General features: G+C 39.9%; 1 protein-coding gene across 2 annotated transcripts in view; it reads left to right on the forward strand.

Moving 5' to 3' along the window:
* Positions 1–13072, forward strand: part of dock4b (dedicator of cytokinesis 4b) — a 170271-nt gene that overhangs the window by 52552 nt on the left and 104647 nt on the right. For both annotated transcript variants that reach the window (XM_034673952.1, XM_034673953.1), the window contains exons 4-7: positions 1603–1658; positions 1753–1849; positions 2421–2569; positions 5330–5414. In XM_034673952.1, the coding sequence (XP_034529843.1) occupies positions 1603–1658; positions 1753–1849; positions 2421–2569; positions 5330–5414 (387 nt within the window). The remainder of the gene's footprint in view (positions 1–1602; positions 1659–1752; positions 1850–2420; positions 2570–5329; positions 5415–13072) is intronic.

Raw genomic sequence — 13072 nt, forward strand, 5'->3', positions numbered from 1 at the left:
AATAAATGGCCTGTCTGGAAGGGTTGCCAGTCTTCCCTATAACCTTCATGGCAGTCTGCATCAGGCGAAAGAGCTTGGTTTTCAGCTGAACAGAGAGGTTACCATGCCATGCTGTCATCCCGTACCTGATGATACTCTCCAGTACAGCCTGTTAAAACAAAAACATAGCCTGCTGATTCACACCAAACAAGAACACACTGCTCATAAATGGCCTGTAGGGAAGGGTTGCCAGTCTTCCTTGTGACCTTCATGGCAGTCTGCATCAGGCGAGAGAGCTTGGTTTTCAGCTGAACAGAGAGGCTACCATGCCACCCTGAGCTGACGTACAAAATACAATGTTTGCTGTACACGGGAACAATGTGGGTCTCCCAGCTGAACTTAATATCCAGGTATAACATGAGCTCCTATTTGCTTAAAATGCATCATTATGCCAAGATTTTTAAAAGCAAGTATTCAAATGAAAACACAATATTTTTCTCCTAATCACTGAAACATGGGTCTTGTCTTTTCACCAAATAACAGAGAAGTGGACCAAATAGACACGGTGGTATAAATACTGAAAAAAATGAACAACCCCTGTCCGTAGTCAAGTGGTCAACCTATACCCCTCTGTGGTGAAAGTGCTCAATGTGATGCCAACATTAGCTCAGCTGGTTAGCTGCTGCCCCATCATCTGTTAATTATAAAAGTCCTGATGCACTTATGCTGCAAAAACACAGGTGTTCTGCTTTACTTTGCTCAAGAGCTCTTCTCAGGGCTGTGTGGGCATGCAAACACTCTGCTCTTTAGTCTCTTTTCTCCCTCAAGTAGAAGCACATAAATGAGCAGCAATGTTGAATATGTTTATTGATTTGTCCACTGAAATTAAAATAATCGCCAGATATTTATTAATCTATAATTTTGGGTACTTTTCTCTCAAATTGTGAAGTCTTTTTTGTTTTGAACTGTTGCCAATTGAAAATGCCTATTTCATTTGGGCTCTAGGATACTGTGAAATGAGACATTTCGCTGATGTTTTGACATTTTTTAGACTTAAGTTTTGATCATCGTAAAATTGATGTAACATATTGTACAAAATGTTTAGCTGCAGCCAATCCAACTAAAAAAAATGAGTTATTCCCATGGCATTAAACTCAATGACCCAGATTTAGCTGAAGTTGATTGACAGTATTAGATGTGAGCTTCTCTTCTGTTCAGGAGAAAGCATTAAGATACAAAAGACTTGGGGAGTAAAGTGTACGCTGGGTTATTTAGGTGTCTGTGAGAGTGAGTGTGTTTCATTTAACCTCAGGTACTTAACATAAATTCTGCTTTGTTCTTGAGTCAAACGGGAGAAACTTGCAGTTTATTAGCATCACACACACACACACACACTTACACACTCACACTCACACACTCACTCACACAAAAAACACCTCTATTCTTTTTCTCTACGAAATCCCAAAGTGCCCCCCCCTTTTCCCTCTCTCTCCCTCTGCCTCTGTTTTTCTTCTTTAAACTCACAAACACACTCAGCTCTGTATTGATTATGTGCATCATTGTCACATGCTGACAGTTTAATGCTAATGGCTTCTCATTAACCTGTTTATCTTTTGCCCAAAGGGGATCTTCCCATCCAGCTACATCCACTTGAAGAATGCCCACGTCAAGAATAAAGGGTGAATGATGCTAATGCTGTGTTTGTACACCTTTCCCGTACCTGTGTATTGGAATAGATGATTTAACTTTATTCTCTCTCTTTTTTTTTTAAAGGCAATATGAGACGGTAATCCCTGTTGAGGACTCTGTCATCACAGAAATGACATCCACGTTGCGTGACTGGGGTGCCATGTGGAAACAGCTCTATGTGGTAAGAATCCACACTCAACAAACGCTCTCAAACACACACACACACACACACACACGTACCGTTTGAATTGATTTAATTTTGCTTGCGCCTTAGCTAAGCTGCCTCTTTAGGTTTCTCATGAAGGGAATGTGTTTGGCCCTGGGTAATTCTAAAGCCACAAACAGTCCAAGCTTTTTTGCACACACTCATTAGTCGGATTGATCGTGTTTGTGGCCTATTAAGCTATCTGGGGTGCTGATTAAATTGAGCTGATGAATACTCACAGATCAAAGTGCATACATTTGCGGTAAAAAGCAGCAGGACACTGAAGCTAATTTGCACAATTTCATTTAAAGCCTCTCTATCGGCTTCTCTCTCCCCCCTTTCCACAAATGTTTTTTACGGTGGCTTTTTTCCAACTGTACATTTCCATCTTCTTATCTCTGTCTTCCCCTCTATCTGTCACCCTCATTCTGTCTTTCCTTTTTGTCAATTTCTCTTTCATTCATCGCCTCTTGCTGCCTCTTCTGTGCTTCTCCACTCATATTTTGACTTCTCCGCCTCTCTCCCCGATGTTTCTTCCTTCCCACAGAAGAATGAGGGGGATTTGTTCCACCGGCTTTGGCACGTGATGAATGAAATCTTGGACCTGAGGAGGCAGGTGCTGGTGGGCCACCTCACCCATGACCGCATGAGGGACGTCAAGCAGCACATCACAGCCAGATTGGACTGGGGCAACGAGTGAGTTCAGATGAAGATTTTTTAATACCAACAAACCAAATGTTTGAAAGTTTAATCTTAACGGACCATACCTGTTTTTATGTTTGCTCTTAGGTCATTGATTATTCATTGGTTTAACTTTTCTACCAGCTCTAAGAATGATTTTCTCCTCTTTGCTCAGCCATTGGATTCCATTCTCTATGAAAAAAATCAAACACCAGTAAAGACAGGCTCACTGGAGAGCAGCAATCCATCACAGGGAACACTCTGTCAGCTTTATATTTGTACAAAGTTTAAAGGAACTTTTTAATACATTCTACTGCAGCTGTGAACCAGAAACTTTGAAGTCTCACTTTTTAGTGGAATCAATCAGAAAATCTGACAACATGGAAGTTTGAAGTTGGTTGCACAGATGTTACTTTTTAATGAAAGGCACTACCAAATTCACATCATTCTTTACACGTCCTTTATATCGAGTTTTGTACCGTCTTCCAATAGCATGTACATTTCAAGGAACCCAGTAACCATTGAAGCACATTGCAGATAAACCAAGAACTATAATATGGGAATCTCACTGATGAACATAGTTGCTGCTTAATTTCCAGCTCCTATGAAGAGATTAATAAAGTTGTGATAAATTAAACCCAGTTAGATTGGACCAAATTACATTGTTGGTTTATCTACAGCTTAATTTCAAAGCAATGAGCACCTACTTGTTGCTACTGTCATGTTTGCTTTATTGTTATTTAAATTTCTTTAATGAATTAGGAACTAAACTGATGAAGAATATACTCTACTCTCTATACACCAGATTTAGATATCTGCCAATGCAGCGTACCAGTCTGATATCAGTGATCTCTTCCCCCTAAATGAAAATCTCTTATCTCATTGTGTGAACCAACCATGACTGACTGACTGCAGCTGATAGCCTAAACTGAGACACTGAGTTTCATAATGCGAAACACAAAGACGATGTATTTAATGTGAGTCACTCATGGCTAACGTCTTATTGGCTGAGTGCAAGGTTTGTCTCTTGGGCTCCTCAGTACCAGGAGTTATCGTCAAAATCAAACAAAAAGGCTCCATGTTTGATTTTTCTATCACACTTTTTCAACAACTTATTCCAAAAGCTTAGATTCCTGAGTTTCATTGAATGCACCACTGTGAATTCAGATATGTTCTCGCATCATAACGACATTATCAGTCCCAAAATGAATGAATACAGTAAATCAGACTTCCTTTTCACTGTGAGGGATAACCGGAGAGGGTGAAAATGAATCCAAAGGGGCTCAAAGCAAAAATTGGAGAATACTTATTGATTATATGAATCTTATTTATAGGTAAAGATACACAATTTGAACAGTCTTATAGTAAGAAAACTTATGTAGCATTTAATATAATCTATATTTAAGTTTTCAAATTGTATTATTATATTATGTTTATGAATATATAATCTAATATATTATTATATTATACATTCTTATAATAATAATACATTTTATATATATAACGCTTTTTAGAACACTCAAAGACACTCTAAAATCATAATCAAACACATTAAAAGATGCAAAAAAGCAGTGGTTCTACAACGTTCACAATTAAAAGCAGCTCTTTCATTGGTTCATACATTTCTTACTCTGCAGTAATATCATATCAGTATTTTATATAAAGTGTATTTTAGCAATCTGTTGCATTATTTCTTTGGAAAATTTTAAATATAGCCAGGAGTGAAAGGTGTACATAGTATATTATGTTTGTTATCATTGTTATTCTTTTACTATTTTAAGTATTTTGTCCTTGAGACCCATGAAAAGGAAATGTCCACCTTAAGGGGATCAGTGAAGTGCACTCTATCTCATCTTATCTAGTCTCCCTTCACAGACAGGACAAATCTTCCTTCTTTAATATGCTCCAGCTTCACTTCTGTACTTTGTCATCTGTCTCTAACTCATCTTTCCCTTCTCTCTCACACCCTCTCTCTCTCTCTCTCTCTCTCTCTCTCTCTCTCTCTCTCTCTCTCTCTCTCTCTCTCTCTCTCTCTCTCTCTCTCTCTCTCTCTCCCGTCTTTGTCTCTGGTTGTCACCTTCCATCCCTGCAGGCCTCCTCTTCACTCAATCAAGTCTCTCACCCCTCTCGCACAGAAAGCACTCTCTCCATCTTCCTCTCTCCTTTTTCCCCCCTCTATGCCATGGGGGTTGAATTAAAAAAATATCCCAGCTTCTGTCATTCTCTTTTTTTCAATCTGTCCTTACTCTTCACTCTCCTTCATCCCGCTGCTGTGGGCTCTCTCCTCTCTCTCTCTCACACACACACACATACACAGATATATACACACATCTTTTGAGCAGGGAGACGGGTGGACAGTCCCTCGCTGTGGGCTGTTGTATGCTCGACCAGGCCTGTCTCTTTTATTGCTGACAAGGAGACACAGTCTCCCCGTCTTGGTCTGCTGGAAGGGCCGTCCTAGAGGAGGATGAGACGACCAAAGAGCATATGAAGTGAGGGATAGAGCTGTCGATCGAAAGGGATGAAGAAATTGAGGAAAAAAGAGAACTTAGGGATGGAGGGAGAGATTGAGGGGAGCTATTGGAGGTTTTGAAGAGGACCACAGGGACCTAAAATGATGGGAAATTTGTCTTTTATCTGTCTTCCATAAAAGATAAAAATCCCCCTCCAAAGAGTCACATATGAAGTACACTTAATTTGTAAACTTACATGTGTATAAAACATGTGTGTTTAACGTCCTAATGCGTGTTCTGTGTGTGAATCTTTGTGTTACAGGCAGCTCGGCTTGGATCTGGTCCCAAGGCGAGAGTTCAGCATGGTGGACCCCGATGAGATCAGCGTCACAGAGCTTTACAAACTAGTAAGTCCAACTCACTGCAACATTAAGGTGCATTTAAAAAGGGAAGTAAAAGAAGGTGTGATCATGAAGAGCCCTGGCTTTAAAGGAGAAAACATTAAGTTGTCAATCAGGGACTCACAGCTGCGTCTTGCTTCAAGCAAACGGTTTCATACAACATCTTGGACTGATCACAGCTGACAGTTGAAGGATGTTTTATCAATGTTTGCCTCCAGTCTGGCGTCTGATCTAGTGTATATGTTTAAAAGTGATGTGAGAAGTTGTCCATCCTTGACAGCGATGTTTTGAAAGTTTTACCACAGAGCTGGTGGGTGGCAGAGGTAGAGATATGAAAAGCAGGCCACAACAAAATCTCCCTATTTCAACCAGCGACTGCCTTTTTTTTTTTAAATTTGAAAGTTCTTTGTGGTTGTGATCAGTCTGAAAAGGTGAATATTTTAATTCTAGCCCAGCTCAAGGTCAGGCTTTTCCCCACCTACTATGTTTCCCCTTCAATGTAAATGCCACAGAGGCGTAATGGGGAAATTAAGTCATCCCACCACAGCTGGGCAACATCAGAGCTGGCAGGGCAGAACAGACATGTGACGTCTGATGATTTACTATCTGCACAACTCACAACTGGAGTAAAGACTGCTTGAGTCTGACATTATTTGTTGGTTGAGTCTACAAAATCTATGCAGCAAGTTTAAGCAAGGCATGCAGTTTGTATGTCATCATTGTACTGAAAGCACTTGCATGCATTACTCTGAATCATGACGCTGCTCCATCACAAGTAAATGCCATTTCCTCCCATTTGAATCTTTAAAGCCTGATTTATACTTCTGTGCATTGAATCGATGCCGTAGCCTGACGTGCACCTCCTCCAAAATATAAATACGCATCAAAACTATGCAGAACCGTAAGCCCTGTGATTGGTCCGCTCAACGGCATTGTATTTCTTGCATTAATCGCCATCCATCGACCATGCATTTCATCTCCTCTCTATTCTTTCATGTAATAAGATAGATACCGGAGAGATACCGCAGGTCTTTTCTTCCTGCAGTGGTCAGACTCTATAACCAATAATATATATATATATATATATATATATGTGTAAGATATGCTTATTTTTTACCTCTTTAACTTTAATTGCTAATAACTTTTTAATAATTGTTACTTTAGAGGCTCTTGTTAGCTTTATATATTTATTTTGCACTGTCTACTCTGGTACTGTGACACTTGAATTTCCCCGTTGTGGGATGGGTAAAGGAATCTCTTATCTTATCTTATCTTAATAATCGCTGTACAATAAACGGCATAAACATACGTTTCAGAACATAGACTGTATAAATAATGGACGTAGTATCCGTGACGTCACAGATCTGTTTCTGAAGCGCTGTTTTGAAGCCAATCGTCAGCGGAAACCATATTGGATATGCTGAAGTCAACCTAACTACTGTCGCAGTAAAGAGGCGGGCTTTGAGCCTCCTAGCCAACAGCTACAGTGTTCCCCACCTGTCAATCAAGTCAGCTGTGCCTCTCATTATGGAACACTTGTAATCTTAATACCTTCGATTTGCCGTGTTAGAAAACAATTGGACCCCGTACAGTGTGTGCTGATAGAGAAATGAGCTATCCAGACTACACCCAGGCTGTAAACATGTTTATTTCTGCTGTAAAGATCGGCGTTTTTTGAATTTGTGTGGATGTAGTTTCCGGTACTTCCGGAGCCAGCCTCAAGCGGACACTCAATGAACTACAGTTTTTAACACTTCCGCATTGGCTTCCATTCTCCTGGCTGGAGTTTGCTGCTTGGTTCGGAATCGCTGTGAAAAAGCAAGCAGAAAACATAGTGGGACAGGAAACAGGGGACCTGACTTTCATAGAGACCACACTCCCCTCAAGCGTCTTGGCGTAGTACTGCAGAGCTAAGCGGACACATCGTATGTAGTGCTCACCACCGCGTCGGCCACTTCTGCGTCAGGTCAATGCAGAAGTATAAACCAGGCTTAAAGCTAGAACCTAAAGTAAAATGACACATGGGGACACTTATATTACACTGTTGCAGAATCATTGTAAAAGTACAAAGGCTTGATTATATTGGAGCTTCGTTGCGGGGCTGTCCCATTAAAAAGGCTTTCGTCAAATTATTTTCTTTAAGGTATTTTATGTGCCTAGTTGTCAAGGGTTGGTTGATGTTTGTTTGGAAACAGCAGTTAGTCAAACAATAGTGCATATCGATCTGTTCAAGCTCCATATCTCAATTTATCTTAATGATTAAAGGACTCCTTGTATATGTTTGCTCTAAAATCGAATATCAAATATGAGAAACTGTTTAAAAGTTCTTAAAAATCAAATTTTGGATGATTAGATAGATAAATGTATTTTTTGTTTGAGCCTCTTATTACAGTATTAATACACAGCACATACAGTTTTAGTGTCAGCAGCTCTATGTGCTTCCAACCACTTGGAAAAAAAAACCTTCAAACATGTCGTTGAACATCTTCACCTTTTATTCCACAAACCTCTGTGGCTCTTCAACCTCCTTCTCTTGCCTCCTGTTTTTGCTCCCTGCTTCCCCTTCTTATTTCCTCCAAGCCCCAACCGCTGTTACCGTGGCAACCACTTCTCTGCCCTGTTACAGTGTGGGGAGAAAAGAATCACGCACACACACACACACACACACACACACACGAACGCACACATGCTATGACGGCTTTCCCTTCGCAGAGGTAATTGAAGCTCTTAATCCATCTGTTTTTATTTTTTGTTTGTCAAAACAAAAGCAGGCGTAGCAGAATCACAGCTTCACACACCTCCATTAAAAGGCGTAAAAATCAAGTAAATTAGTGCAATTTCCCTTTATATTGAGCCCGCTGTGGTCCTCGTACATAAACACATATTAGCTCACACTACGACACCACACACCGTCACACCGAGCTCAAATCAGTACATTTCAGTGGGATCTTTGTTTATTGGAGCAGCTTCTTTGTTTGGGTCTTGTGCTGCACTGCTGCAGTGTGGCTTAATTGAATTGAGACAGGGATTACCTGGGGTGTGTGTGAGTGTGTGTGCCTGTGTGGGAGTGTGTGTGTGTTCTGAATCATCAGTGGGATGTTACTGTGGGAAAAATGCAGCCTGACTGCTATATTGTGTTGGAGAATGATGTGATTTCTTCCTTGTGAGGACTGGAGAGAATACAGAGAGTAATAACAAAAAGAAAGTCAGAGCATTGAGCTTTCATTAAGGGATATATTACACAGGATGATATTTGAATAACTGTAGAACTGCAGTGTTCTCCCACATTTATGATTTTCACTGTTTAAGGTGGGTGTTTTGGTGTACCTGCTATAACCTTGGCTGAACTCGCCTTTCTTATCAGCTACATTCCTTGACATAACAGGCAGCCACTCACCGCAGGAAGCATCCAATAAATGACAATGTTAAAGGCTAGCTGTCCAGTGAACATCAGTACTAAAAATGTCTAACTCTACAGTCAAATTTAATGTAAACTTTGAAGCTGTGGTTGACAAATAATCCAACATGCTTTGAGATTAATCCTCCAAACACAAAGAAGACTGTTCCAGTGTTTTTTGTGAGTAATATTCTCGTATCGTTGACACCTGGGACATCAAGGTCACACACATCATATCAAATCAATCTGAGGAACATTCATAAAGTTTATGATTTCACTTCTTCCTCTTGACAATGTGGCAAAAATGCAAGTTCCCAACAGCATTTGTAAACAACATGCATGGTATTTACTTTAGAATCAAGGTTAATGACTGACCAGTTTACAGCAGGGAAGAGAAGAAGAGAGGAGGAACACAGTGCAGACATTAGCAAGAGATGTTCAAACACACAAGGAGCTGAATGAAAGACACGTCTACCAAATTGAAGAAAATAGACATGAAACAAGAAAAGAAGAAAGGTACTTTATTGATCCCCAGGGGGGAAATTCAATTTTTTCACTCGTGCTATATTGGACATGCTACACATACAGTTTTTTGGTATATACATACAATGCACACACATGCAGTGAACATGCTTAGGGAGAGATGTCAGAGTGAGGATACTGCCGTCAACCAGCGCACCCCGAGCAGTTGGGGGTTCGGTGCCTTGCTCAGGGGCACCTCGGCAGTGCCCAGGCAGGTGAAAAACACCTCTCCAGCCACCAGTCCACTCGAACTGGCGATCCTTCGGTTCCCAAGCCAAGTCCCTATGGACTGAGCTACTGCCGCCCCCCCAAACACAAAACACAACATGGTATGAGCTTTGGATGTGTTACAGGACTTGCTGAGTGAAAAAGAGAAAAAAAGGCTAGTATTTTGATTTTAAAATGAATGAAAATGTTAAGTCTAATGTTAATTTGAACACCAAGGAGTAGACAAGAATATCGTTTCTATAAAGGGGCTACCAATCTATCCAATCTATGGGACCAATTTTCTTAGCTGCACAAATAAAATGTATTTTTAGACCAGTACAATTATCTTTATATTAATACTTAGTGTCAACTTGCCTGTATCTTTAGCTGGTAGTGAGGTAATAAGCGTCAGGGTCTTGTGACACCCTGTGGAATTGTATTTTGCATAACCTCCAGCTCACTATACATTATCCCTTGATTAACTAACTTTATCTTCTTGCAATCACTCCACCTAGCTTTTATAGCTTTAGTTTTACCCCTAGAACACTATTGCTAAAATTAGTAACACCATCACTAACACGGGGTGTTTTTTACCCGATATAATATACCCAATAAAAAGTACTTGTCATCAAAATATATCCAAATATGATAATACATGACAAATTAGAGTAGTGTTCTTTTATTTTAAACTGTGCCATGTCTAACAAAAAGAAAAAAAATATCATGGGGGCACCCTTAAAAATGCTCCAAAATTACTGAAAACCAAAAATTCCTAAAACAATAAATGATGAAACTGGAAACTTGGTGTTCGGTCAGACCCATTCCTGGGACATTTGAGACTCCTCTGGTGAAGGCACAGTCTCCTTGACACACAAACAGCTGCAGGAGAGAGAAACAAAAAAGGGTGAAAACCACCCGAACACATGCCTGTAGGAAAAAGCGGGTTTTGGAGTAGGGAAACACCCACGCCTTCAAAGACGATGCTGAAGCTACTCAGGGACCCACGACACACAGACAAATGCAACATAATGAAAATCATGTATATGTGTTTGCTCGGGTGAAAATAACCCGGCGATAGTGTTCTCGGGTTAAAGCTAATTAGCCAGCTCAGGAATTCTGTACTGGAAATAGATTATCATAGTGTTTTTTGGTAACTCCAGCTCAACCATCTTGAACAAACATGGCCACTTCTAGCTAAGAGGGAAAAAAGGTGAACAGCATCATGTCATCAATGGGAGATTGGGAGAACTTTCTAGTAGCTCCTAGTAGCTGTTGAAGTAGCTCTTTGAATTCAGTCAACTACTATGGTGTGTTGCACTGCCAGCAAGCTCAGTTAACCCATTTGTTATTTTTAAGTTGTAGTTCAGAATATTTTTAGTAACCCCAAAAAACATTCAGCTGACCTGGGACCACTCGCTGAGAGGATGTGGTGATGTCCTCTCTATTGAAAGAAGCTTGTCTTTGCTAACCAGGGCCGGATTTTTGTAGCTGACTCATTTGACTGTACTTTAAAACACAGACCCTTTAAAGCACTTTATTTGGTCGTAGCTCCAAAGTGAGAAGATCCTTTTCAAATCTCTAATTTGCTCCCGCTCTCATGTTGCTAAACCTGTCTGTAGTGAAAAGTCAAAACAGCTTCAAACTTCTAGTTTTTCCCCACAGAGAGTGAGCTTCAGTACTGAGCGTGAGCAGAACAGATCAGAGTTTAGATCCCAGAGCGATTAATTCATTAACAGTGTCAGATCGGGCCCATAGTGATGGATTACTCGGGCCTGGCCTTGGACATGTGGTAGTCAAATTTCCGCTGTGATTTCAGTTATCACCAAAAGCAACACACACACACCCAAAGACTACACGCACCCTTCTCTTGCTTCCTTCTTTGTGAGACACAGGTCTCCCACCCATAGGCTTATAAGAGGGATGGAAAGAGGCTTAAATGGTGATGGAGAAGTGAGGGATGAAAGGCAGCTGTGAAGGAGGGATGTAGAAAGACTAGAAGTTTCTCTGTGTCCTTAGTTTGACCCCTCGTCCTCCTTTTAGAAGCTCCTTGTGGATCCACAGTCACTCCATTTGGTGCTGCTTCATGCTGTTTAGGAAACCGAGTGAGCAATAATAAGACGGATGGACAAGCACACACATGGCCATCCTTTTTGCTGTCACGTCTTTCCTTTGTGTCTAGTCATGCTGAAGTTATCATACAACCACACACTCAAATGACACCCTAGAATAACCATGTAATAAAGTCCCCACAACATAAATTAGAGCCTTCCCAGATGTGGCGATCCTGCGTCACAGCCAGGAGCTCAATCCTGTTGGGCAGAGAATAAGTGATCTGCTAAAAACAGCGTAAGTGCCTTGTTGTTGTTAATTCTCTGGCCTGTTGTCTGCTGGGATCTTTGAAAGGGCAGAGCAGTCACGACAATACAAAGGAAAACAAAGCATATTCATCAATTTGACAGATATTACACTTGCTCTGTGGTGCTGTTATAAAACCTGTTTGAGTCTTCACCAACCGTGCAAGTGGTTACTCAAATGTTTGTATGAGCACATCATACATTGTAGATAGATTTCTTATCCTCATTGTTTGTCCAATCTTAGCATAATGATAATCAGCGTTAAGAGATACAGCATGTTAGTAGAATAACATTGTTATCTCTTGATAACACACTTTAGGGTGTTTCTTGTACTCTTTTAGTTAGCCACTGCTTGTTTTTTTCCAGTAGACTATAAACAGTGATGGAGCCTCAGTGATGTCACCCATTGGCTTATGAAGGCGAGTGGTGGTGGTTGACATATTGGAAATATTCACTCAACTTTCAGGCAATCTGGAGACCAGTAAACAGCTGGCGTTTGGGCCGTAGTCTAGCTGCCTGGCCAGCTACGAGAGTCCACCCACCTGATCAATCAATCAATCAATCAATCAATCAATCAATCAATCAATCAATCAATCAATCAATCAATCAATCAATCAATCAATCGGACTTTACTTATAAAGCAATTTTCATACAATGATATTGTAACACAAAGTGCTGTACATAAAAACAGCCTAAAATAGAAAAAATTAAGAAAAAGATTCCAACCCGACCCAAACCCACCCCACAATCCTAAGGTTAAGAACACAATATATGCAACAATAGTAATAAAAACAATGAAAATAGAATAATTAAATAAAAAATAAAAAAGCAGTTTATGAATGAACTGAGGAAACGCTCTCATGATATCTGAATGAGAAAATACTGGAGGTAAAATAAGATGTTAAAACTCAACAAGAAATTAAAATCACCAAAATAAAATACATTCTTAAGATAATAAAACACTAAAATATTAAACCATTACAAGAAAATAAGATGCTATACTTAAAATAAATAAATAAATAAGTACATAAATAAATAAAGTAGAATAAAAGTGACTACAATTTGAACTAGATGATAAATTCATAAAGAAATAAAACTGTTAAGAATAAAATTCAGTTAAAAGTGAGACTAAAAAGATAGGTCTAGAGTTTGCTTTTAAACATATTTATGCTCTGTGCAGCCCT

The sequence above is a fragment of the Notolabrus celidotus genome, chromosome 21, assembly GCF_009762535.1.
Source record: "Notolabrus celidotus isolate fNotCel1 chromosome 21, fNotCel1.pri, whole genome shotgun sequence".
Classification (NCBI taxonomy): domain Eukaryota; kingdom Metazoa; phylum Chordata; class Actinopteri; order Labriformes; family Labridae; genus Notolabrus; species Notolabrus celidotus.